Here is a 27,133-nt window from a genome sequence, read left to right on the forward strand (position 1 = left end):
GTATTCTCACTATCTTAAAGGAAAAATATGTTTAAGAGGTTAACTTGACAATTGCTATACAGAAAAGCTGCGGATTTCACAGATATCTATATATAAAATTAAATAATTGCCATTTTTTCCTCTGAGAAATAATTTCTATATTAATATAAGGATGTGTTCTTAATTGAGGCTCTCCCCTTGGTGCAGTCGGAGCCCCTCCGGAGTGCTGCGGGGCTGTGACGTGGTTCGGCTGGCACAGGGACCCCTGTGTCTTTGGCTCCTGGTCCCTCTTCCATTTTGGCTGCTCACGCAGCCCCTTTGCAGGGAGGAGCCAGGTTTTATCGCACAAGGGCTGGGATGTTCCCAGTGCCCCTCCACAGTGCTCTCCCATGGCGAAGAGGACAGCCAAGCTTTCTCATAAATCACAGAAACATCTCCAGCCCACCTCAGCTTCGCGCAGCAAAGCAGAGCGGCGTGATCCCTCCTGCTGAAACGCAGACGTGTGCGGCATCAGCAAAGCTGAACTCGGGGTTTTTGCAGCGATACGCTGTCATCAGCGATGCCTCTGGCGTTGATCAGCTGGCTGAAGACATGTATGCGTTCTGCAGCCTGGGCACACCCTTAATGATTGTCACTTCATCCATGTAAACACCAGAGTTGAATGGGAGTTAGTCATACTTCCTCGGGTTCATTGATCCTTTGCAAGTTTATACTAATCAACACAGCACTTAAATAGTCCTGGGCAGATCTGATCCGTTTCACCCATCTACAGCAGATCCTGACTTGTTCCCAAATCACTGTATGTTTGGGAATACTGGGAATGGTACAGAGTACAAGGAAAAATGGCCAGGTTTTGGCTGGCCACAGCCTCTTCATAGTACAAAGCCCTTTGTGGGAAGCATGTAATCGCACTGAATGAAATGGAGTGCATCAGGAAGAGTGTGGCCAGCAGGTCGGGGTAGGTCATCCTCCCCCTCTACTCTGCCCTGGTGAGGCTGTACCTGGAGCGCTGTGTCCAGTTCTGGGCTCCCCGGTTCAAGAGGGATGGGGAACTGCTGGAGAGGGTGCAGCAAAGGGCTACCAAGATGGTGAGGGGACTGGAACACCTCTCTTAGGAAGAAAGGCTGAGGGATTTGGGTCTCTTCAGTCTGGAAAAAAACCGGCTGAGGGGGGACCTTATCAACACTTATAAATACTTCAAGGGTGGGTGTCAGGAGGATGGGGCCAGGCTCTTTTCAGTGGTGCCTGGGGACAGGACAAGAGGTAACGGGCACAAACTTGAACATAGGAAGTTCCACCTAAACATGAGGAGGAACTTCTTTGCTTTGAGGGTGGCAGAGCCCTGGCACAGGCTGCCCAGAGAGGTGGTGGAGTCTCCGTCTCCGGAGACATTCCAAACCCGCCTGGACGCGTTCCTGTGCCACCTGCTCTGGGTGACCCTGCTCTGGCAGGGGGTTGGACTGGATGATCTCCAGAGGTCCCTTCCAACCCTATGGTTCTATGATCCCGAGACCAAGATCTTGACTTAATATGGTCGTACCTGTTACGTTCTGTATTCCAGACCTTTCCTCCTCACCTATTAGTTGTGGGCAACCTCAGTGCTTCATGCTTCACATTATAAATACTGTAGGCTGATTGTTTCTTTGGAGTTTGGGTCTCTTCATGTTTCTGCAGTTCCTAGAAATTTTTGTCAACTCATTTTGAAGCTTTTTACTAAGATGGAAGCTTTTATTTTTGCCTTGTTCAAGAGTAAAAGAAATCAGACCAAAGCTTGTAAAAGGACAAGCTAATTACCCAGAGGGTGAACACTTGAGTCATTTTTTTATTGGAACACAACTTCCAAAAAAATTGTATTTCTTCACCATATATCTGCCTGATTCTTAATTAAATTGGGAACCAAATTGCCTATGGGAGATCAGAATGAAGTCCAGTAAGTAAAAGAAATACAGCATCCTCCTTTGTAGTAGGTAGCCAAAGGCATCTTACTGCTTTAAAATCTGACACTGTGAGGCAGTGAAGAGTGAAGAACGCTCCCCCAAATTATTTGCGATTAGCCATATATTGTGGGCATACGTAAACCGCTCTTGCCCTAGAACAGACTCTTGTGTTAACTTGTTTGTATGTTTGTAGCTCAGTAAAGAAACCCTGGAAACCTGTGGTTTTGTGCCCTTCCTCTTTATTATTGAAAAGACGAAAACAGCAAGGAAGGAAGGAAAAAAAAATCTACTGTTCATAACATGAAAGCTTAACCTTCTTTCCTCCACTGATAACTGCAGAGGGTTGTGTTGAAGACTGGGTGGCCTGAGGGGGAGGGACAGCAATAGTGACTTGGAGAGACACGTTTTGAGGAGGTACTTCAATTATGATTTTAGAAGATGTATTTTTCCAATGCTGTGAAAAGGTAAATGGAACATTTTAGCAACTGTTACTCAAGTTTTTCCAAGACTTGTAGAAAAGTTTTATATTTGGATAGGCTCACCTCTACCCTACGCAGGGTAATTCTGTCTGCACTGAGCTGCAGGGAGCCTGCTACTCCTCTTTAAAAATAGCCTGATACTGTTTTTTTCCCATATAGACATCTGTTAGTGTTTTTATATTTTATAGTACTTTGTAGTGGATTTTTCAACGTGCTGCCTAGTTTTTTAGATGTCCAGTCTCTAACATCAGTGGGCTATGATGCCCAAAACAAGTGCCTCCTGCAAATACTCAGAATGGAATTTAAAAGAAGCAGCACTTTCTAATTAATCATTTTTAGTATCAGTCTATCCCTACTATTTTTCTGATCCAATATTTCAAGTTTGCAAATAATATTCATGCAAATGAAAGTATGTAGCATGTATCATGAATATTCATACTGCCATTAAGTAATAATGCGTTATGCAAAACATCTTAAAGTCCCTGTAATACCACAACAAAAAAGATGAAGGTATTTTCAAAGATTTATATATCTGCCTATTTTAAACTTACAAGTCCCAAATTTAGTTGACTACTCCTGAATTTAAATACAGAAGCCTCAGCCTTTGTGGGATTTGGGTTTCAATTTAATGAAGAATATGGGGGGCAAATTGTGGTTTAATTGAGCAACTGGATTGCCCCAGCTCTTACAGTCATTGCACTACTCGTGTGAAAGAAAGTCTGAGGAGAACTGAGCAATTGGAGGGAAACATAACTTATTGTCCAGAGTAAAAAAAGAAATGTTTGGTTTTAATACTACATGTATGAGTGTTTGAATGTTTTTCGTGAACTAAATAAGAACTTTGCAATAAATATTCAACTTCAAATGCTGTTGTACAAAAGGGAACAAAAGCGGAAAAAGGCCATGGTGGGCAGCCTGCTCCGAAGACAGCGGCAGAATCCCAAACTAAAGGAGCCAAGAAAAAGAAGGCAGAGAGTCCCAAGCTAGGACACAGTACATTTAGCAAACTCTTTAGGCATAAGGTCTGTATGAAACGCTAGTGAGAGCAGAACCCTGAGCAGTAACAGATGGCCCCTGTCACAGGCAAAGTTATTTCATTGGTAACTGAAATCAGCATCTGGCCAGATGTGCAGTGCTCCGAAAACTACTGGTGTGAGCATTTCTGTGCCACATGTTATGAAAACAATCTTCATCTGCAATGTTTCTCTCGTTATACCATCTGTGAATTCAGGATTCTGAAACAATTCCTCTAACCTTCCCCACTACGAGCTCCCCAGTTACTTACTAACGCTGACTAAACTTCCCTGGCCACTCAAAATAAAAATACAACAAAAGGTACTGACAAACAATGAATTATGCAGATACGAACAGTGACTGGAATTGTAGGACAGGTTTAAGAGCTCAGTCCAGCTACAGTTAAGGCTTTATGCTCCACATTGCCTTAATGTGCACTGTCACGTGGTTAAACTGGTGATTTGCTCAACTGGGGCATCTGATACGGCACAGAGAAGGTTGGACCATGGAATTTCCTTCAGAAATAGTTACTTTTCACTGCAAACAAGGCAAGTAATTGTTGATTGAATTCTAAGTTTAGTTTGGATGGAAGAAGTTTGGGTTTTCAAGGATACTTTAAAGTTGTTCACGATGCATGCTTTTCACACAAATGCTTGTTTTAGAGGACGTTAGCTTTTACCTTAAAAAAAAAAAAAAAAACCCACTGAGAACTTTTCATCAGCTTTAGTCTCAAGTTCCAGATTTGGGCATTTCTGCATTCTCTGAAGAAGATAATCTGCCATGATGTTCTGGGGCAGGGAAGCAGAGAATTGTAGCTTTTTAGCCCAAAGAATGCAGAGACCCTTCCACTGGGGGAGGAAAGTAATTAATATTTAATGCTCACTCAAAACACCCACGTGGAATTTCTGGTGAGTAGGGGGCTTTATAATCAAGGACACAAGGCAAAGGGAGTTCTTTAAGATATTTTTGAAACAAAATGTTCTTTCCACCGTCTCATTTTTAAGATAAAAATGTCATCTGCATATTACTGAAGGAATAATAATCTTCCCCATGCTTTTAAGTCTGCAGTTCTTGCCAAAAGCTTAAAGTTAAGATCTCACCTTGTATATGCTAAACTGATGGGTAATAGTTTTGATATTTAATATAATTGAAATATTAATTACTTGTTCATAATGAATTAGGACTTCCTGGTAAAATAAAGACCTGGCTAGCACGTTTTAAGGTCTCTTCTCCAGTAGTCCAAAATCTTGCAATGACCTGTTGGGAGAGAAGATTTGTTTTCATTAGGCTATTTGACAGAATTTTAAAGACTTTTGGTCTGGAATGAAAGCAGTTATCTTGAAGGAATGCAACAGCACTACATTTTTACACCAATAAAATCTCTCTTATAAAATGCCATCACTTTATAAATTGTTTTTTTCATGTTTCTAAGTTTATTTTCACAGCTTGCTTTCCACATACAAAACACAGAAGCAGTAAGTGGGGTATCATTGATAGCATATTAAGAACAAGAGAGACAGATTAAAATAGTGCCAATGGTTTGCTTGTAAGGCTGACTGAAAGTGGAAATTCAATTTGGAGCAGTGATGTGACAGGCAAGCCCTGAAGTTATCGCCTGTAGTTTAAAAAAAGAAAAAGTAGTTCTGTCTCTCTCCCTTCGTTTGAAATGCCTTAGCACGATGTGTCAACTAGAGGAACAGGTAATGAATTCCTCTATTTGAAATGATCATTTTAATATAGTAGTCATATTTAATTTTAAGCACTTCACTCTCTCTAAAAGTTCTGTCTCTGCAAGTATTCCAAAATGCATTTCTCAGTATCTTAGTTAAGAAAAGATTTACTATTAGTTTAACATTGTTTTTCGGTATCCTGTGTTTACATAAATACTAACTTTCAAGCAACTTGTGAATGTTGTTTTTAAACAGCAATACGCATCCTAATAGAAATCCATAACATAAGCTGATGGCCATTTGACCTCAAAGACTGAGTTTGGGTGGCATTTCAGTTCTTTTATTCCCATCCACATATATTTGCCTTGCATTGCATGCCAGTTCTGCAGTATAACTGTACTTATTTATCGAGTTTTGACTGGGAAGGGTTAATCACTTATTTGCAGCATTAGTACTGAAGCCAGCGCGTGGCATTACATTACTTTTTACCACTTTCTCTGGATCTTGTTCATTAGAGCTAACCACAAAAAAAAGTTCTTGGCTCCTGCAAAACACTTCTCACCTATTCATTCAAGAAACCTGGGAAGCGTGTGGCAGGCTGCCGAAACCCGGCGGTGCTGGGCTCCTGTTTATTTGAGTTTGTGCCTTGCTGCTCCTCTTTTTGTACAGCTCAGACACTCATCTTCAGCGTAAGCTATGCTGGGCACTGGGGTCAACAGGTGCTGGTATATATCGCTGGCCGGAAAGGAGTTTAGCAAACTGGATCCCTCCTGCCTTCGTGTATTTTGATGAAACCAGGAGACCCATCACTTGAATGATTTTTCACAAAACAGTAAATCCAACCTAATGCACGAAAGCGAGTGGATGGAGTAAACCAACCTCGGCACCTGCAGAGCTCCTCTTTGTAGAGCTGCAACTCCTGTTTCCAAGTTGTAAAGCCAGGGCTGTTCTGTGCCCTTCGCTTCCAGGCAGTCTTGTATCCCAGAAAGCAAAGCCTCCTGCTTTGAAGGCGATGTTAGCGTGTCCCTGACTCGTATGCAGTTCCCCCCGTGGAAAAGACCCAGCTCTGGCTTGTATGTGCGCGCTGAAAGTTGCACATGCAGACCCAGCTTGGTTAAAAAAAAAAAAAAAAAAAAAAAACACACAAAAAACCCCTCTGCTAATATTTTAAAACCCTGTGTAAAGTCTTACCTGAAGAAACTGGGCATTTATATGTAAATCCAGATATTTTTAAAGAACAATTTGAGGGCTGCAAGCACAGCAGCGTGAGCACTAAGCAATTCAACAGAAGGCTGCAGCGCTGCCGCAGGTAGAAGGATGGGAGCTGGCAGCCCCTTCAGGCAGCCGTGCCTCTGCCAGGGATCAGTTTCCATGGTTGCAGGAGCCAGGGCCTTCACAAACATTCACTAAAAATAAAATAATTTGTGACACAGACAATTCCTGAACTGTGTAACTGTGAGCGCTGACACTGCCAGAGACAGACTTGTCTTTGTGTTTTGTTTCCCTCCAGGCTGCGAAAGAGACCCAACAGACGACTAATACCAAAGTGAGTAGGATGAGTCAAGTTATCTGTGTGAATAATGCAGTCAAAGGGTAATTATTCTTGCTGTCATTTCCAGTCTCAAAGACACTGTTTTAATTTCTTAATCAATTAATCACCTCTGTTGTGAAGGGTGGGTTGCTATGTAATTTGCTTCCTCTGTTCAAGACGTTACTTCATTTGGAAGGACGGGGCGATGCAGCTCGTGAGCTGCGCCTTGTTGCTCGCTGTGTCCTGTGCAATGGTGGCCCACCACGCGCTTACCTCTCCTACCAGGTGAATCCTGAACCTGCTGCAAGCATCTCGTCCTTCACACATTTCCAGTAGCCTCTGTGTTCATGTTTCTTCCTAGAGCACTGAACAGCAGCCTGTTACCTCTGTAAAATCAGACAAAAATGTCCCTTCCTCTCAAGAGCCGCAGACAGCCAAGCAGAATACAAAAGCCCCCGAGCCTGCAGCCCAACAGCCGGCAGCGGCCACCGAAGCCCCCAAAGAGGTGACGAAGGAGAAATCGGCATCCACTCCTATACCACTGAGCAAGCTCTTTTGGAAAAAGGTATGTCTGGGTTTGGGAGCTGGTCCATCCCCCAGCTCCACCTTCACGCAGCGCCTGGAGGTGTTGCCAAGCACAGAGCCGCAGTAGAGCAGTCAGGCCTGCGGAGCTGAGCGTGTCCCACGTGCCAAATGCACGAGGGACATAAATGCTCTATGCAGTTCCCGATGCATACTTGAGCTCTGGGCAGTCACACATGCACATGGCAGTTAGACTCCTGCATAAGGATCTCATAAAACTGTAGTCTTTTAAACCTGTCTGTACTATTTTTGAATGATATTATGGAAGAAGGGGTATTACTCTGTCGATTCAAGATACTTGTTAAAAGTCCTGCGGAGATTATAGTTTTCTTTACCAAATTGTATCATTAATCGAGATACAGCTATAAAAACACGTTTCGCTTTTATGAGAACTGATTTAGTTCCAAATGTCTGAAAACCTGGAATCTGGTCTCTTTTCCAATAGAAAAGCTTTCATACCAGAGTGGAGCAGTCTTTAGATTTGGAGATTGATTGCTTGGGAAGACACATTTTTCCTCAGGTTAAATAACAGTCTTAACTAAAAATAGGACCAACTTTGAAAATATGGTTCCTGTTTCCACAATCCTCAGTGCTTTATAAGCTGAAGGCTTATTCTTTTCTCATTTAATTTAAGAGAAGAGTTGTATTAAACTTTACTGAATCACTGTATGTTGAATAACTGCTTTCCTGGGCTTCTGTTCAAGTTCAAATCCCAGGAATGAAATGCTTCCAAGCGCACAGATGCTGACCGAGTGGCCAGCCCTGCAGCTCCTTTAGCTGTATTTTTCCCTGCTAGGCAGTGATACTGGAGATACAGCCCGGATACGCTACTTACATTAAAAAAAAACCAAAGGTTTTTAGATATTTACAGAGTAAACATGCTTGAAAACAATCTAAGCTTGAAACATTTGTAACTTGGGACTTAATTTCCTCTGGAACTGGGTGAATCAGGTACTTGGAATGAGAGGAAAGTTGTGAAGAAGAGGGAGAGGGAGGGTTTTTATATAGTTGTTATTGCTATGGAAGCCTCCTCCTCTCTCTGAGTAGTCTGGCTTATATGAAAACAGAGATGAGAAGCAGGATGTGTGCTGAACATCGGGATGAAGTCAGAAAAAAGAAGAGGCCTCCACACAGATGGTTGTATGCAGTTTCAGTGTAAAACTGAGTAATAAATCTGGTCTGAAGTTCAGTATTTTCATAATGAACTAACAAGGCCTTTTGCGTATTGAAGAAAGAAAGAAAAAGCGTGTAAGAAGGGCAAGTTTTCTTGCAGAAAAATAGCGAAAAATCACTCCGGGGGAGGAGCGATTGGTGGTGACGGTTGGTTTCAGAAAATATATGAATCTGATAAGGTTTTGGTAAGACTTAAAAACCTTATTTTGAAAGATTAACCCAAAACAATGTAGTTGTAGATATTTTACTGCTCTGTATAACGTAGGTTGTGCTCACGGTGAACACCAGCTCCCCGTATCTCATCTTATAGCGAAGTGAAACTAGGTCTAGGTAACTACGTGGTGTCTTTTTAACCTTAGACCAATCTTCACATGAAGTTCTGGGATCTCCAGCATCTCAAGGGTATAAACCTTGTAGCAAAATTCTGTCTTTCACTTCTGTTTGTTCATAATGTTGGGTTTAATTTATCTTATATCATAATTAAAATAAAGCTACTTATATCAGCAAATGGGAAGTGCAGAGAACTCGCTACAACTTTAAGTAGGTTACGTTTGCTACCAAAAATATTAAGGGTTAGTCAAATCATGTGCTCAAATGCACCAAAATATAATAGTACACGAAATCTGACTTTTAACTTTGGAAAATGAGGCCACTTCTGCTTAGTTAGAAATTCTTGGGTCTGGAATCGTCCTGAGACCAAATGTTTTTGCAAGATTTCTGCTATAGAAACTGAAATTGGTCCTAAGGATTTAAAAAAAAAAAAAAAACCAAACCTGCCTGCTTGAGCATTGAATCCTTACTTATAAAAGGGCGATGTTGCTTTACTGGGTTTTCTTGACAGAGAATAACGTTATATTTCCTTTGATGAAAGACCTTGGTGACCCAGTCAGCTTGAAGCTGGAAAAAAAAAAAAAGATAGACGTGGTAAAAGAAAAAAAAGTCCTTAGACTACAGGTTAGCCTCAAACTCTGCTTGGTTCGAGGATTCTGTTGTATTTTTTTTTCCTGCAATGATTTTATCTCTTTTTCGGGCACCCTTAATGTACTGCCCTTTTGCTAGGATAGAGAACCAAAGCTACAACTGTTCCAAATAGGTGTATAATTCAGTCATGTGTAGCTTTTCCTTCTGACCTAATAAATAGCAACCACAACAGTCGATAGATCCAGGATTCAAGTCCAACTTCTCTCTTTCCAGATATTCTCTCAAATGTCTATCTTCTGATGAGTTTTCACTTCAAAGTAAAGCTAATGAAGTGCCTGTCAACACGTTGCAGTTAATGCTGCTGCTCTGACTACAGACGAATAAATATACACAAGAAAAAGAAATAAAATCTTTATTCATCTCCTCAGATGGAAACCACTGCGACTGTATTTGCCCCGTTTCCTGATCAGTCTGCACAAGAATTTTCATAACTGTTACTGAAATGTTTGTCATACTAGCTTTTTTTCAAATACTAAGGAATATTAATAGAAAAATTACAGTTAGTAATTTCACATATTTGTGTTGGAAACCTGGTTTTCGAGACCTTGTAGATATCTGATGAGGGCAGAGAAACACGACGCTTCATTTATATCTGATCAAAGCGTGCCAGTAAATGATGGAGGAAAGTGATTGAGGGAGTATTATTTAGACTGTTCTGCGAATTATCTTTAAAAGTGTGTATATTTTAAAAAAAAAAATAGAATTGTAAGCTGTTGCAACTGTGTTGCTATACAAACGCAGAAAAAGCATGCCCTTTTTACTGAGGGGTATTTACGCACTGGTAATGCAACAGGAAACTGGTTAGCTATTAAGTGAAGCAGAATAACACCTTTTATTGCTGAGCCTGCAACCCTACTCTCCCATAGGAAAGCAAAGATAAATATTTGGGTGGAGTGTGCAAGACAAATGTCAAAATTGCCTAGGACTTATCAAGTTCCCGTATATTCCAGGATGGGAGCAGGCGAGCCGTTCCCATCCTGGTACAAACCACCTATCAGGCAGGAGGGAAGGAGTTTCTGGCCATTTTTTTCTGGGTAAATGGATGAAGAAACTTGAAAGAGAATTCATTCCCCCTGGCTGAGGGGGTGAGGAGGACAATAGGCAATGGGCTTTGGGGCGCCGCCTGACTGCTGGCCCAGCTGCCATCCTGGCAGCGGGGAGGGGCCTTAACCTCCTCAACCCAGCAAAGAAATCCAATACAACTTGTGAGTCAGAACCGCGCTTCTGGGCTGTGTACAGATCCGTGTGGTTTTAACCATAAGCTGGCAGTGGTTCATGCTAACTGGTTAATAGTCCGAGCTTTTATGGCTCAAGGTCGGCTGAGTGGCACCTTCAGGCAGCAGCTGCAGGTCATGGGGACCTTCAGGGTGGAGGTCTGAGGGCAGATTGATGGTTAAAGCGGAGCTCCCGTAACTGCAGCAATCTCTGTCGTCTTTGCGCTGGCAAAGGAGGGCAGGAAGGTGGGTTAGAGCCTCTCTAACCCTCTCTGCTTCCTGCCCTGAGTCTGCGAGCGGCAGGAACAGATCTCAAGCATGACTGCTCTTTTAAGTGGAAATTTCTTGAGCAAAAGGTCATCTCTCATCTACATTGTTAAGGAAAAAAAGAAAAGCTGCTTTATAAAGAAGGTATGACCCAGGAAAAGCAGCAGAACTGTTCCTTGGGTCTAATGAAATGCAGTGGCGATGCCAGCTCAGACTCCAGCACAAGATCAAAGCAGGGTATAGTGTTTACCTGCATTTTGAAGAAAGATGCAGCAGGCAAAAGGAAAACCCTCATCAAAATTACCCAGGTCACAAAATAAGTTACACCCTTACAAGGCAACAATTTGTATGGACGGGAACCTAGATAAGAAAATGGTGCAGTAATAGTTCACCAAAACTACAGGAGAGTTTGTAAGATCCAGAAAGAGGACTCAAAGGGTAGAGACAAACTTTCTATCATAACTGTTCAAAGTAAGCTTATTACTAGAAGAAAATTAGAGACACTGTCATTTAAGAGATGGAAGGATGCTTCCCAAACATAATGAAATAGAGAGCCTAGGAAAATACTCTACCTTCACTGGTTGTGTGTTATAAAATAAAACATTATTTTGAAAAAGAAAACAAAGGTAGTTCTGTAATAGGAAGAACAAAGGATGTCGCTCATCTTACTTCTTCAAACAAATGTATCTTGAAATGTTTCCTGAGCTTGGCAGAGTGCCTTTAAAAAAAGAAAATGAAAACAACCCAATACCAATTCTGTCTCCACGGCCCATAACAGCAATAGCTGCTGACTTAGGTTAAATTTAATACAATTTGTGTCTAAGGAAACTGGAGGCAGAATTTGGACCCATGAATCCAGCAATCTCAGATGATGCAATTTATAGGTGTATAAGGTGACAATTTACATTTATGAGAATACTCATACATTGAAGACTCATAAAGCTGATAGAGCTAGGCTGTTTGCAAACTATTATTATTATTATATACAAACTGCAGTTTCCTCCCAAAACTAGTCACAAAACTTGATATAGTTTTTGTGTTTTCTCCCAGGTGAAGTAAAGAAACTGAGCCCATCGCTCCAGAGAGCAGTTTAGGTTATTGTAATATCATTCAAAGTTTATTGACTTTATCTTCGTCAGATTCTTCCTATTATACTTTTAATTCCTGCCAGAAACACCTTGGTGATTCCCTTGAATGCACAAATGGAAAATTTTCTTCCATTTTCCCAAGGGAAACAGAAACAAAATTTTAAAAATGTTCTTAAAAGTATGTTAGAAAACCTTCTTAGCCGGAAGGGGTTTTCCCCTCTACTGAAAGACCATACACAGGTGCTCTCTGCATCTCTGAAGTACACAATATACCATGGCCATGTGTCATCAGTCTCCAAGAAACTTCCACCTCAGTCAGTCTTATTTGAGATGATTTTGTGATGTCTCTAGAGTCTCCTTTTGTCCCAGCATATCTGAATACTCTGATCTGATTGCATGGAAGTTGTGGAATGTGCAGCCTTGAAGATACTGAAAGCTCAACTTGACAAATCCTCAGCAACCTGATGCGACCCCTGCTTTGAGCAGGAGGTTGGACTAGGCCTCCAGAGATATCTTTGAGATCACAAAATTGTAAAAGAAAATCTTCAGCATCGGTTAATTCAGTCTTGCAGAGGAAGATGGGTACAGAAGAATGATTCCTGGAGATAATTACAAGAAAATTATCATAAAGTTTTTAATAGCAAGGCTAAGATCTCAAACAAGATAACCTGTAACGTCTGCAACAACTTTGATATGCCTAATAGAGTACCAAATTTAAGTAACTGCATTGGTACATTGGATAGCTAAGTTTATTTTAAAAAAAAAGGTAAAAATTAGATATACTGAAAGAGGATTTAAACTTTCTTAAGGCATCCTATGGAATCCATGAAGAAATGTACAAAAAGTCATGCATTACTTTAAACAAATCAATCTCTCTGAATCGTTGACTATCATTTAGCTCTTTTCTTTATTTAAATAGGCAGTGCTTTTCAGAGTTCACTATTTCGCCCCAGGATGCATTTGTTATCAGCAGTGACACTAACGCCATTGCACAGACGTAGCTTGAGAGACAAAACTCATTCGGGTTGCAGCTGGAACAGCGTAGCAGTAATATGATCCCAAACCCTAATCTTTGAATGATGAGCTCCCAGAAGCCAGGTTCCTGCTTTATTGAGCCACTGTTTCAGCTCATGCAATGAATCATTTCCCTCAAGCAAAGAGATGGTGAATTGATTATATGTATGTGTGAATAGGCAGAAATATAGATTAAAATTATTATAGATTGATTATCTCAAAAATGTTCATAAATATAAATTAAATCTACAATTCCATGGGGAAGCGGGCTGTGCTGCAGTCGTCTCGGGCAGCAGGGCCAAGGAATATTTATTCCCTCATCATTCTTCTCCCCCACCCCCAAAATGTTCATTTCTTCCACAGAAGAGGAGTAAAGAACAAAGCAAAATCTCTCTTGCTGCCACAGAAGTCCATGGCGAGACCCCATCTTGCATGTGGGGTCCCCCCAACTCAAAAAGAATATGATAGAACTAAAAGGTTTAATACTGAGAGAAAAATGCATAAATATATTGAATGGCTTCTGTATGAAGAACCACATAAATTAGGGTTTGTGGGGGTTTTTTGGCTCAGAAAGGAAGATAACAGCAGCATACAGAATGACTACTGTAACGTAAGAGGTGAATGGGAAAGATCAGTTATTGCTCAAAATAAAAGCAGTAGAGAGTATCAAATGAAATTATTTGGTGGCAAACGAAAATAAAAGACTTTTCAAAAAAAAAAAAAAGCACACATTGGCTATGGAATTCCTTGCCACAGGAGGCTGCTGGATGTCAGGAATTTCTGTAGGGAAAATATCCATCAAGGGCTGTTAAACTAAAGATATTACACGGGAGTCACTGAGTTGAAAAGAACTGGAAAAACATCTGAGGGCAGTAGCACGAGAAGCTGCTGCTGGAGAAGGCAGCCATTTATTGCCACCCTGAGTCAGGACGCGGGGCTAGGGCGAATCTTTGGTGCTGCCTTTTAAATTGTCCTCATGTTCACGTGACTAAAATTAATTTGGTCAAAATAACTGTGAGTATACATTGCATGTAAGTTCCTGTACGTACATGTAAAAAATGTGAAATATAAATAATTGAGGTTTATTTACAGCAGTTCCTTCCTGTAGTAACCATAGTATACGTTTCAGCTGTGCTTATGCTGTATTTTTAAGCAGCAGCACGTGTTGAAATGCCAGGACCTAGGGTAACTGCTGCCATTTGATGCTGTATTGGAGGCTGAGGGTGTAACTTATCCTGCTTTTATAATGTCGTGCACCTTTGGGCAACAGGCTGCGAAATGATAAAGGGCTTGCTTCGGGTCAAATTACCTAGTTATTAGCATAATAGCTTCTCTTCATGGCAGAAAGAAAGATACTTTATACAGTTACAGTGGGATGGGAATTAATTAGTGGTTCCTGAGAGCAAAGAGTGTTATTTACCCGGGCAGAAGAGTCAGGTAGGGCAAAGCGCGTTCAGGCTCCTGCCCGGCTGGGCCTCCACCTCCTACAGCAGCAACGGGCCTCTTCATCTGTTCTGCTCTGCGGTTTTTGTTGTTCCCATTAACACATTGAGCATTCCCAGGACAGCCTTGAGAAGGCTGCGGGCATGTAGGAAATTAATCAATAAATCTTATGGGGATCCACATTTTAGAGGAATTTGCAAACTGCATGCCTCTGGTCGAAGTACTATTATAAGAGAGGGAACTTTCCAGCAATTCACAAAAGCTCAGTGGGACCCAAAATCCTTCTATAAAGGCAACGTTGCTACGTACCCAGCAGCCTTTCTTGAACTCAAACAGGGGTCAACACTATCAAAGAGGGTGACTGTGACCTGTGGGATTAGGTGAAGTAATAGATGAGCTACTTAACCACCTTGTACTTCAACAAGTCATTTATATCTTTGCGACTGGGAAGAGGAGCCAGCGCTGTGTGACCAGCCTGAGAACGCTGTGGCTGGGACGTTGCACTTCCCTATTTCACTAAGAAGGGTGCTAAACAGAGTTTTAACAATTAATAAAGCCCATGGTGTGTTTTAATTATTTAATCCTATTCTTTCTTTTGTGTGCAAACTGCTGGGTATGATCGTTCTCATTTTTACTGATTTTACGTGAGTGTCACCTACTCACGGCATGTACTACTGCGTCAGTAGTTTTGTTTAAGTTTTCTTTTGAAATCATAATCAAAGATAAATTATTGTGTTTGGGAACTGGTACTGCAATTCAGGAAAGGCTATTTCTTCAGTTTAAACAAGTGCTTAAAATCTCACCAGCTTATATACTTTTTTTAATTGGGATAACCACATTCCTGAAGAAATCTGGACAGTGGCGCTGAGCGTGCTTGCATGCCACGTTTGTTCGTGATGTACCAACTTACTGTGCTGCTGAAGCACTTTGATTGTAACCTCTCTAAAAAAAACCCAACACCTCACAATCAGTGATGTCTGAATGTTTGGTTTTTTTCCATTTTCTTTCTGTTTGCCCAAAATAACTGCAGAACGCATCAGAAGAAGCAGAGATCGTAAGCAATGAAAAAGCGGACGCGTCTTTAGAAGCTGTGGCTCCTGACAAAGATGAGAGCAAGAGCCCAGAAGCCGCGGAAGTGAAACCTAGAAGAGAAGAAAGCAAAACCCCCAAAGCAAACCTGAGGAAGTTTTTTAAACTGGTGAGTGAGCCGCTCGATTTCAAGAGCTGCGAGTCATGCGGGGGTGGTAATTCTTGGAAAACCTTTTCAAACAAATGTCTGTAAGAGTGCGGGAGTGGAGCTATGCTGAAGCTGTGCCCCCTTCCAGGGGCGTGTGCATGTGCGTGACCTTGTCCCTTGTCCCCTCGCCCCCCCGCCGGAGCCGCCGCTCCCCCCGCGTTTCGCGTCCTGCATCTCCCTCTGGCGGCTCCACCGGGAACGGCCCCGGGGCTGCCCGGCCGCGCCGCTCCGGCTCCCTGCGCTCTGCCTCGGCCCGTTCTCCCCCGCCGAGGTGGCACGGGGCGTTCCAGGGGGCCGGAGCCAGCGTTCCTGACTGCCACCGAGGAAGCCGTCAGCTTCCCAAAGCGCTTCCACTGGGAGATGCTCCTAGAGGGGACCAGGTACTATTGGCCACGGCAGCATCCAATGTCCCTGCGCCGCACTGCTCCTAAACCCCGCGCTTGCTCCAGGGAGTTGTATTTTTAAGTAGTGAAACTTTTTTTTGGTAGCTTATGCAGGTTAGCTAAACTGGCACGTAAAAGGATACAATTGCTCCTTCAAAGATGTTATACAGTAGGTGGAAAAAAAAAAAAGGCACAAAGTAGAACCTAATCTTCCTTCCCAGAGGAAGACTGAGGTGATAATATGGCTCGTATCACCTTGTGGTTCTAGGTATGGAGACGTATCCTGGTGGATTTGTGTACAAACAACAGCCAGAGAGCATTCCTCGAAAGAGCCTAGAAAAGTGGTCACCAAAGAAAATAATCCAAGCCTAGAACTAACCCTTCTCTGATTCAAACTGTAGTAGGCCTTGAGGATTGATATGGCAATTGATCTATTTTGGCAAGGTTTACAAATGTGTGTGGAAGATTTCTATTCTTAATCAATGCTGGTTTATTTTTAGGCAGCTGCGTGGTGTGAGCATCAGAGTAGCTTATATATTAAAATGTGAAAAACGTAGATTCTTTTAATAGGATGTAACAAATAGTCCAGGTTGTCCGAACTGTCAGCTCACAGGTACATGCTGGTACATACAGCTGTGAACAGCTGCATTGTTAAAGGTTAAAATTTGTGAGTCAGACTGTAGACGATACATGCAACAACACAAATCCTGATCTATTTTTTATTTCCAAAAGATTGGTGTTTCTTTTATTTTCAGTTGTTTGTTAGCCTCAGCCCAACCCACGATGGGTGATTTTACTTTTTGTTCTTGAGAGCTACTTTACTACATAGGCGCTCTGGTGTATTTGAGGACCCAAGCTAAAATTGTTAATGACAGCCAAGAATTATGCACCTAACATGCCTTTAATTCCACATAAGATTTAAAAAAAAATAATTATTTTGGAAAAATCTTAACCATATTCCTCAATCTGAGATTTGTGGTCATCCTGCACAGACATTTGTCACCATGGCATGTGGTAGGCATGCAGAAGGTGACTCAGGAGCAATGCATATCAAACGCTGGTGTCTGTGGCAACCATGACTTCAAATCATGTCACAATACTAAAAAAAAAAAAAAATAGTAATTAAAAAATAAAGCTGTTCCACACCTATCTTAATCACCATGGAAGAAAACAGAGCTGTGTTAAAAGCGGTAGATATATCGCTGCTCCAATCCAGATTTTGACCTAGAAAGATGGACCTGGTGTGTAGGCAAACAGCTACTCACATGGGAAACAGAATCATATTAACTGTGTAACTAGTTTTGCAGCTTTTTGAAACCTTTCGTATTCATCTGCTCTGCTTTTGGCTATCAGTTTCCAAACATATCCTGGGTTATTTTAATATATTTGTTGTCCTTGAAGTGTGTCCTAGGCTGTTTCCTCTGAATAACTTTTGGATTGCGGGATGACTGCTGTGCTGTTGCACGAAGTCGGAGCTATGTATTTGCCCTACAGCTTCGTGCCAATCAGTATTTCTGATTCCTAAGGCAGGCAGAAGGATTTTAAGCCGCTGCTAAACAACTAGCTTCTGCGAAGCTTTTGAACTAGTGGTGAGTGCTGAGAATGCATGAAATGTTTAAAACTCCAAACACAGGCTTGGTTTTCTCACAAGGGAAAAGCTCTGGGGCTGTGGGGCCAAGAGCTCTGAGATGAATATCATAGAGACGTCTAGTAGGGCTCTCTCAGCTCAGAATAGCTGTACTGGCAGCCTGGCTACTGGAAGGTATAATTTCCACTCAGAAAAGGTCCATTTCCACTGCAGTTTTCTCTTGAGGTCTGGCTACCCTACCATAACAGTGCTAAAGTGGAGGAATTCCCGAGCCAGCTTTGCAATAGCTCGCTCACGTCCTGGTAGCAGCATAATTCTGTCACCGTGGAGCTCAGAGCAGAGTAATTTGCACATTTTGGGGGCCCGCCATTTGCGGCCTCCCCAGTCCTCCTGCTAATGTCGTTAGTCTCCTGTTCATACTAATGCTAGTTAATTTAAAACTAACTCACACATGGGAGAGTTTACGCTGCAGCTCTGGCTACAGCGTGAATGTAACGCTTGAGGAGCACAGCAAAGGGCCTGACATCGGAGCCCCGCCTCGTGCTTTGTGCCTGTGTGAGGAACTCAGTCCTTGGCACTGCTCAACTGAAGCACTGGGGATAAAATGATGTCTTCACGTGGTGGCATCTGTTCAGCCTCTTTCACTCGCAAATCTGGACAAACCCCAGCCAGTCCCTAAATGTACCTTGTGGTGTTCCACCTCCCACAGGTGACACCAGGGTAGGAGGCTCCCAGGGGTGTGGCAAATGCCTTCAAGTGGCATCAGAGCCTGTACAAACCGTGCCATCCACGTGGTGTGGGTCACCGACTCATCCAGCGGGTCCTCTCAGAGCACTCCTGCCTTGCTGCAGATGGAGCGGGCCATGAAGTCCTGTAAGATAGGATCTCAACAAGCACAGGGACTTACGATCTCTGAAACAAACCATGCTTGTCAGTGGGAAGGAGTGTGGCAGGACTTCCCCGATAAAACCCAGGCTTCTGTTTACTGATACACTTTATTGTTTAGTCTCCATTCTGGCAATAGATGGATTATTGCTCTGGCTGCTGAAAGAGACTGACTTTCAATTTGAACATTAATATGATTTTCTACTGGGTTCTCTTCTGCCTGCAGAAGATGATCCCAAGGTGTTCTGATCTCATCCACAGTTACGTTTCACAGGTTAACCACCCAGGTGCCTAAGTAAGAAAAGGTAGCTTATCTTCTTCTTAGGAGTCAAGAGCAGGACTCAGAAATTAAGCTCAATTCTACTTCAGTCTATCCTGAGCCTCAGAGAGGCAAGACAGTTATTGTACGTGTGCCTCAGTTTTGACATATTCTGCTCAGAGAGCAAAAGCACAGGCTGATGGCAAGTAGACATTTAGATCTATAGCACTATAGTTAACACTGTTGACACAAGGATAGTCGCTGCAAGAGCTAGGAGTAATTCACTCTGGAAAAGGCGGCGTGTATCTCGAAGACTGCCTGCTGACTTGCTCGGTACAGATGTCCCTTCTTGTTTGCGATTAATTGTAATTGCAAAGGTCGCAAAAGTCATTGCTGTGGTTAAAATGGGAAAGGGTTAACTAATGCTATAAAAGCTATTGGGAAATTATAGAAAGATATAAAGTATTAGTTTAAAGCCCTGTGATATTCAGTAAGAGATGAAGAAATACCACTGTTCCATTATCTAGCTAGGCTACACCTACACGAAGGTGAAATCTTGGGCTGCCAGTTGACAGTCATTCGTGCCTCATTAATCAAAATCAAATAGCTGTCGTCTTATTTACAGGGTAAGATAGATCAGGCCCAGTGCAGATGTCTTGACAGAAATGGCTAGACCTGACCTAGTCACCCCAGGTCCCCTTTAAAGGCACTGAATAGAGGTGAGCAGGTCTGAGAGCCCTGTAGGATCTAGCACATGTCAGATGATGTGAGCCCTGAAAGTTCCTGCTTTTCTCCATAGAATATAAACAGGTGCAAAACTGGGTAAGATAAATCCTTTCCAAATGTCTGTTTTGAGATATTTTCTGGAGATAAGAAGGGTGTAAAATGGCATTTTTTAATCAGAATGAGCAGACTGTAAACTGAGGCTGTAGCCTTTGTCCTCAGCTGGGAAGCTGACTGGCGGCACAGTTGGTCTAAGGTAACACTGAGTATGGTCTCTGCAAATAAAAAGTCCGATTTCTGGATTAATGAAGATTACTCTCCCAAGGAGAATATATCTTTCTGGAATAACAAAAAAGATTATTTCCAAATCGTCTGCAGTGTCTGTGCTGGCCTACTTCCCAACATAAATAAAATTTCACATAATAAATAGCACTCGGAATCAAGAAAACTAACTATTTTATGTTGTTTCACCTTAATTTTCCTTCGTTATTCATGAAAATGTAGCAAGCCTATTGCTTGTCCCCACCTTCCTCCATTTAAAGATACGCTGATCCATCCTTATTGCCGCAGGAAGCTTTCAGCAGCAGCAATCCTAAACGACCAAAGGCGAGTTGGTCAGCCGTGAGTAGAGAGAAAGCCTTGCGATCATCACCTATGCATTGCACTGAAGGCAAGAGGGAACTTTGTCTAGGCAAAGACCTCAAGGTCTTTACTGTGTTATTTATGCGCTGGTTAAAAAAAAAAAAAAAAAGATGGATTACTAAAGGCTGGCTAAGGCATGTTTTTTTCTTTTTTTCTGGGTTGTTTGGGTTTTTTTAAGGAAAAAAAAGGTACCGAAGTGGTTGCTGTTATAGCATAAACTTTTTTTTTTTTTTTAATGAAGGCATTTAAAGACTTATTGAAATAGAAAAGCAAACTAGATCTTATCACAATACATCTTCATACACTCTGGACTGAGTTTCTCTCCTGCAATGTTGAGACAGACCACACTGTGCTTCCTCCCCGCCGTTTCTGCAACCTCTCACACAGATAAAGAGTCACGAGCATAAACATGCAAGAGACTGAGCAGCAGTGTGTTCCAGAAAGATTTTTTTTTTTTCCCCCCACAATTTGTGACAAGTAATGAATTGTCATGGAGTGGTTTAGTTTTCTGTCATGCTGCTGCTACATATTGATTTTCTGTGGTTTTATAGGAAAATCAGAGACTGAAATAGGTCCTTGCGATAATGCCGTACACGGGATCAAGCTGATACTGTTGGGCTTCAAGTAACAAACCTACAAGCTGCAGAGAACCACAAATCCGCCTGATCTATCTTTAGAACAAAAGTCACATCCTTTCATTGTTTTCATTGAACTTATGCAATGAAAAATGACATTTAAATTTGGGCACTTTGAAATTCTGGAGTTTATTTTATGCTTTACTGCTAGGCTCTGTGGCTTATACGGTACTCAGGAGAATATTGCATTGAACCTTCTAACACACTTTTTAATTAAAAATGTACTTTTGTTTCTTTTATATTACTAATTGTAACTAAGCCTTAATCTAATTGTCACAAATCTTGTAATATTTACTCACTGAGCTACTTTCGTCGAACAGGCTTTTCTCATTTTAAATCTAGACAGAAACAGAGGTTTGTACCTTAAAAACATATTTCAGCATCAAGGTTTGTTCTGAATGACCTGCCAGTGTCAGGGTCTGCTCTGGGTGTCCAGGCTGGGAAGAGTGGGCACCAAGAAGGGCCATTACTTAGATGTAGATAGAGAAAAAGCAAAAACTGGAAAGCAAAAATTGTGAAAAATGGATGCTGATGATAAAATATAAAAATGTATCCATAAAGCTGAGTGGCTTTTAATTATTCATGGGATACGCACTTAGTATGATCGTTAAATAGAAGGGAAGTCCCACTAGATCTTCTAAGACAGATCTGCCTCTGAAAAGCAAGCAAAAGCTCTTTCCTAGAAAACTAGAGTGGCCGGGCTGATAGCACGGTCTTCTTTACTGGCTGATGTGATCTCTGGTCCACTGAGACCTCATTCACGTTTCTCAGGCCTTAATGGGAAAATTAACTTCCAAGAGACAATCACTTCGCATAGAAAAGAGCTAGCAAAAATCTACCTTGGAAATGTGGGTATTTCAAAAATGTTTGTAGAGTTTCTGAAATGTCTGGCGTTGTTTTAGTGTTGTAAAGAGTACCCTTAAATCAAACCTTGCATTTTTTGATTCATGTGTGTTTTCATATTGAATTAATGCCTCAAACAGAAACGCAGTTATAGAAGTCCTATAATCCTTTGTTATTTTAGTCAGTCAAGGGTGATGGAGGGACAACCAGTTCAGAAGTGGTAAATGGCCCAAGCCCCAGTCACCAAGTAAGTGCCTGGATTTTTTCATCTTTTGGTGATGGGTTGCTGTCACCTACTTCCATACAACTCCAGACTTTGAAACGTAAAAATCACTGAAATAAAAGCGCTATATGCTCACTGAGCTTCATATATTTACATCTTTCTTTACTTATCTATTTATTTTACCTATTCATACTATTAAACAAGATCTTAAAGGGTGACTATTAGATTTTTTAAAAATGGTTTTTTCCGGGTGTGTTCCTTTTCTTAAAATAATTAGTGGGTTTCTGTTCAATTTTATTCCCATCTCTCTTGCTATTATTTTACTTTCTGCCCATACCTTGGTTTAGGCAGTGAAACTAAATACACACAGCTAGAATAATTTTTACTTTGTTGATTTACTTGTCTCCTGAGGAAAAGGTCATTTAGGTGGAAACTCTACAGAAGAGAAATGAAAGTGAGAATGAAAACTCTTCACTGCAATTTAACAAAAGCCGTGAAAATATTTTATCTTATTCTGTTTTTGTTTCTTTTATTCTATGTTCATAAAAGTTAAAACAAAAATTTGGATGTGACCTTTACATTATATTCTTTATGGCTTTAAAAATGCTTCAGAAAAATCACGTTTTCATTAGAAATACAAATACTGTTACCTTTTCTGAGAGTCAAACCCTCATCTGTTGCAAGTCAAGATATCCAGAATAATTACATTCAGTAATGAGAAATAAAACACAAGTTCTGTCTATAGACATAGGGTTTCCTTTGCTCCTGAGAGCAAATCTGAAGTTGTATTGAAAGCTGACCTTTCAGGATTTCCTTTTATTACTTCCCTTTTTAATTAATAGTAAAATTATTTTCTTGCTCTTCCTGTTTTTATGATGTCCTGTGATACTAAGGTTAATCTTTATGAATTATTTCTCTAAAAGCATCCCAAATATAGAAGGTCTTGACTTGTGACATTTATTCCTTATTTCATACAACAGCTTTGTGAAATGATCTGGGTAATTGAGTAAAAGTTACAGTCCTGGATTTACTTTTTATTATTTTATTATTTTAATTAGCAGCCATTTTCCGTCCATTTTTCTCAAATCAATTTATTAGTCTTCCTTCTTCTCTCACTTGCACTGGTGTAAAATAGCACAGTTTATTCACAGAAGAGCTCAAGAAAGACTGTATCTGCTGTTGACTTTTTCCTTTTTTAGAATTTCTGTGAAATGATCTCCTTAAATTATGCAAATGCATCTCTGGAATGCTGTGATTCTTCTTCGCTTTTCATCACTGCCATTCTGTCTGCTACAGAAATGCATTACAACACTGATCCAAAATCTGTGGAAATGTAAGGGTCTGCTTAAAAAGCAGCCTTGGATTAAGGTCTCTGTAACATGATGGGGGAAAATACTATCCTGTTAATCTTTTTTTTTTTTTTTTTTCCAGTGGCACTGTTAATGTTGAGAGAGTAAAAGCAATCTGTCAGGTGCAGATCACCCTTTAGAATAAGAAACATTAACATGTTTCATTATTCATAGGCTTCACTTTGTATTTCCTGAGCTGCTCCCATCAATATAAAATATGCCAATTTCCTGCCTTTCAAGGTTAATATGAAACACCTCAAAGAGATTATCTGATTGGAATTTTTTTTTTTCTTATTTTGCCTGGAAAATGTATTATGAATATTATTTTTTTTTAAAGTGTTTTGTTTGACTAACATCAAAGGCCCAAACCTGCTCGCAGAAATAGTCCTGTTGCGTCCAGTTTGGGTTTGGCTGCAATACTGTAACTATCAGGCACCTCCACGATCGAACACGTGTGGTGAGGAAGACTCGACTCTAATTTTACACCCGCAGAATAAACCCACAGATTTCACAGAGTGTTAATGAAGGTTAGAAGTCGTTCTGGCACCTTTGAACTCAGGCGCATCCAGCCTCATAGCTGTATTTGGGTGCTGTGGTTATTTTTGGATTGAATGCGCAATCATTTCAAAAGTGAGCTGAGGCAAATAAGAGTAAGAAGGATCTTGTCAAACTAACCAATGGGTTCAGCAACTGAGAGCTTCCCGTCTGATGGCTAAAGTGAGTCAGAAAGAGAGACAGAATTAAACTTGGGTTCGTGAAGTTCTGTTGGTCCTTGTGCTGGGCGGGAGGGCTCCTGCGTCACTTGGGCACTCCGCGCGCAGCCAAGCGGGTCTGTCTCCCCAGGCCAGGAGAACGAGGTGCAGGTAGCGCGTGGTGTCTGAGCAGCCCCAGGCGACAGTTCTGTACTCTGGCGTTATTGAATTGGCTTTAATAAACTACTGCCACTCAGATGGTGCCTGCCTGTGCTGTACGGGGCCACTCATCACCTCCATCTCCAGGTTCCGTGTGCTGTCTTATCTCCTGCAGCACTAGAGCAAAAACTAGCTTCACTACTCCATTTTTTAAGTCTAAAAGCAGACAAATGCAAGCATAAGCAAATATATACCTATATATGCCTCTCCTTTGGAAGAGGAAATAGTTAATATAAGCACATATTTTGTTGAGGACTTAAGCTAACTGGTCAAGACTGAATGTATTGAATGGTTGCAGGTTCTATAATTTAAATATGGGTTTTTTTTAAGATAAGGTGTGGAAGAAAGGTGAATCAAGTGAAAAAGGCCAGTGGTAATATTGCTACTCCCTCTCATTCTGGTTTCCCCAAAATTAGAGTGGCTTTAGGGGTTTTTTTTAAACAGATGAGAGAGGGGTATTTGCATTCTGTTTTTCTAGAGTTTCTGCTTTCAGGTCTTTCTCCGAAATCACGATGTCTGAAAATATATTTGTTTTTAATGAAACCTAAGGTTGTCATGTAACTGTATAACCCTAGGCCTTTAGAGGAACACCAAAAATTTCAAGGCTAATGCTAAAATCCCCAAAGTTGGAAAAATTACACAGCATTAAGCTCTAGGCTGCGCCCTGAGGGCAGCTGTAAGATTTCCAGCTTTTCAAGATGGCAAATTTGTGTGCTATTTTAATAATTATGTTAATAGATAAGGCGATAGGATTTTTTGCATAAAAAAAAAGAAAATCCCTTTTGCAAACAGATTTCCTAGCAAAAACATATCTAGTCATTTGCTACTCAGCAAACAGTGACAGTTTCATTGTCTTATCCTTTCTTTGCCAGATCTGATTTTTCTCCTGTGAGCTTCAAAGATACCCTGTACTTCTCTGAGTTTCAGAATCCTCTCTTTTACTACAAATAGGTGCTCTCTCATTGTGTTTGTCTGTGGAATATTTGCTATCTCTTCTTTTGCACTTGTACGTGAAATTTTCTATGATGCTGTGGCCTTCCGTAGCTAATCCCTATGTTGGTTTTTTTTTGGTGAAATGTCGCAGTTTTATAGTGGAGTTGTTTTTATGCTTTACTTTGTGGTGTTTTTTACTTCTTTTCTCTCCCAAATCTTTCCCTTGCACTCTTTGGGGGCTTTCACAGCAAAAGCTGGGGCAGTCTCAGTTGGTAGTGCATGGTTGTGGTTCTCTACCTCTTTCTATGTATGATCTCTGCCTCCTAAAAGAGCTTCAGCATAGACATATACATAAATAAAGCAAGTCTGTGCAGGGATGGTTTGATTTTGCAGTCTGCTCATGTAAGTAATTCTATCAGCTCCCTGGGAGCCCTTCCTTAAGTCAGGGCTGCAGGAGTTTGTCCCGGACGCTGTAAATGAAAACGTGTTGGACGGCAGGATTTCTCCCTGCCAGGTGGCCTTTCGTTTTTTAATATATTTATGGATCGCCTTCCAAAATGTTTACATTTCACGCTAAAAATAACCATTGTTTGAAACTGCTTTAGACGTTAAACTCCACAGAGAGGCCAGTTGCCCCAGCTGAAAGTGAACCTGTGGGCCAAAAGAGCAAAGAGAGTTCAAAAGACAAGAAGTCTTCCGTGGAGCTGAGCAAGCAGAAAGGCAGCAAACAGGAAACCAGGGAGCAGCCAGACTCCAGGGAGCAGCAAGCGGCCGAGACCGACTCCATCCAGAACGGAGGAGACGCTTCCAAGGAACCCTCCTTCAAGAAGACAGAGAAGAGGCAGTCACTCGGAGGGTTTTTTAAGGGCCTTGTACGTTAAGTTGATCTTATCTTTTTAGTCGATTTTCAGCTGATTTAAGCATCCAGCCTGCAAGCTGTTAACCATGCGAGGTTTGTGCTCCGATGGAGTGCAATTTCACAAGCAGCTTGCAGGACTAAGGCCAAGTGACAGCAAGTTTTTGGGCAAAGGCGAGAAAACTCGGGCCTCGGGGTACTGATTCAGAGGCGCGTACGATTCACTGTGGGAGAGATATAATTGTTCCCACACCCCTGTTTTAGAGGTTCATGCCTTGGCTACTGGGATGACTCAACTGTTTCTGTAGCAGGTACTGAACCACCTACAAATTACGGTGTGTTTACGAAGGAAAAGTGGAGGTGGTGCCAGTTTACCAGAGTAACGCCATGACGGTGGTTCAGCTCCTGCTTCAGAGCAGCCGGGACATCCCTGTAAGGGAAAAATCAAGGTAGAACGCTGGGTGGGTGGGAACCAGCATAGGGGTCACAAGATAAGTACCTCGTGTTAGCAATCAGTTCTAGACTAGTTAAAGCACACAAAAAAATGCATGTGATTTTTTTTTCCTGCCCCCTTTTTTTTTTTTGTTAAATCTTACCCTAAATTTGCTATGCCTCCTTCATTGAAACCTGAAATGTAGAAATGAAAGAATTCAGCATACTAAAATTCTGAGTTGATGTTACTGATGATGCAACTAGTGGTTCCTCAGAGCGTTAAATAGATGGAAACTTTTTTCCCCCCCTTGTCCATATTCAGGGGCAAATGAAAGCACAGGTTAGACCAGGGACTGCCTCTCAAGCCTCGGCAAGAGGGCAGATTTCCATTGCTTTTTATAAATCAATTGGAAGGATGCAGTTTGCTCTTTCCTCCAAGTGCCTCAACAGTAATGAAGCCACAGAGCTATGGGGACATTTTTAAGCATCTTTTGGAAACCTTGCGTGTAAACTGAGCTTCATCACAAATTTCAAGTGAGGTGAAGAACCTAAACAGATCTGACTGTTACCTGCAGCGATTCCTAGTGAATCTGGCTCCCCTGAGAGACATACAGCTTTTCTTCCTTCCTCCCTACCCTACTTCTAAGGCTGTCAGGAAGGAAAAAGAACTAGGCCATCACCAGGTCTGAAAGAAGAAAAATCAAGCAATATAGATTGAAATGGTAATGCAGATTTGAAAATTAGCCCTGTTAGGACACGGTGTTATCCAGTTAGGCTGCCATGCAGACCAGTATGACTCACTCAGAGGCAGATGTTTTTCCACATCATAAGTGTTTAATTTGCACGCATTTCACAGAATTAC

General features: G+C 41.4%; 1 protein-coding gene across 4 annotated transcripts in view; it reads left to right on the forward strand.

Moving 5' to 3' along the window:
• The window catches only part of BCAS1 (brain enriched myelin associated protein 1), a 50,597-nt gene that overhangs the window by 18,113 nt on the left and 5,351 nt on the right, over positions 1–27,133 (forward strand). Inside the window, exons 6-11 of one of the 4 annotated variants that reach the window (XM_074605284.1) lie at positions 3,277–3,417; positions 6,590–6,625; positions 6,972–7,175; positions 15,403–15,570; positions 21,749–21,814; positions 25,589–25,855. In XM_074605284.1, the coding sequence (XP_074461385.1) occupies positions 3,277–3,417; positions 6,590–6,625; positions 6,972–7,175; positions 15,403–15,570; positions 21,749–21,814; positions 25,589–25,855 (882 nt within the window). The remainder of the gene's footprint in view (positions 1–3,276; positions 3,418–6,589; positions 6,626–6,971; positions 7,176–15,402; positions 15,571–21,748; positions 21,815–25,588; positions 25,856–27,133) is intronic. The other 3 variants (XM_074605285.1, XM_074605286.1, XM_074605287.1) reach the window with 3 other exon arrangements.

The sequence above is a fragment of the Larus michahellis genome, chromosome 12 (genome assembly GCF_964199755.1).
Source record: "Larus michahellis chromosome 12, bLarMic1.1, whole genome shotgun sequence".
NCBI lineage: Eukaryota > Metazoa > Chordata > Aves > Charadriiformes > Laridae > Larus > Larus michahellis.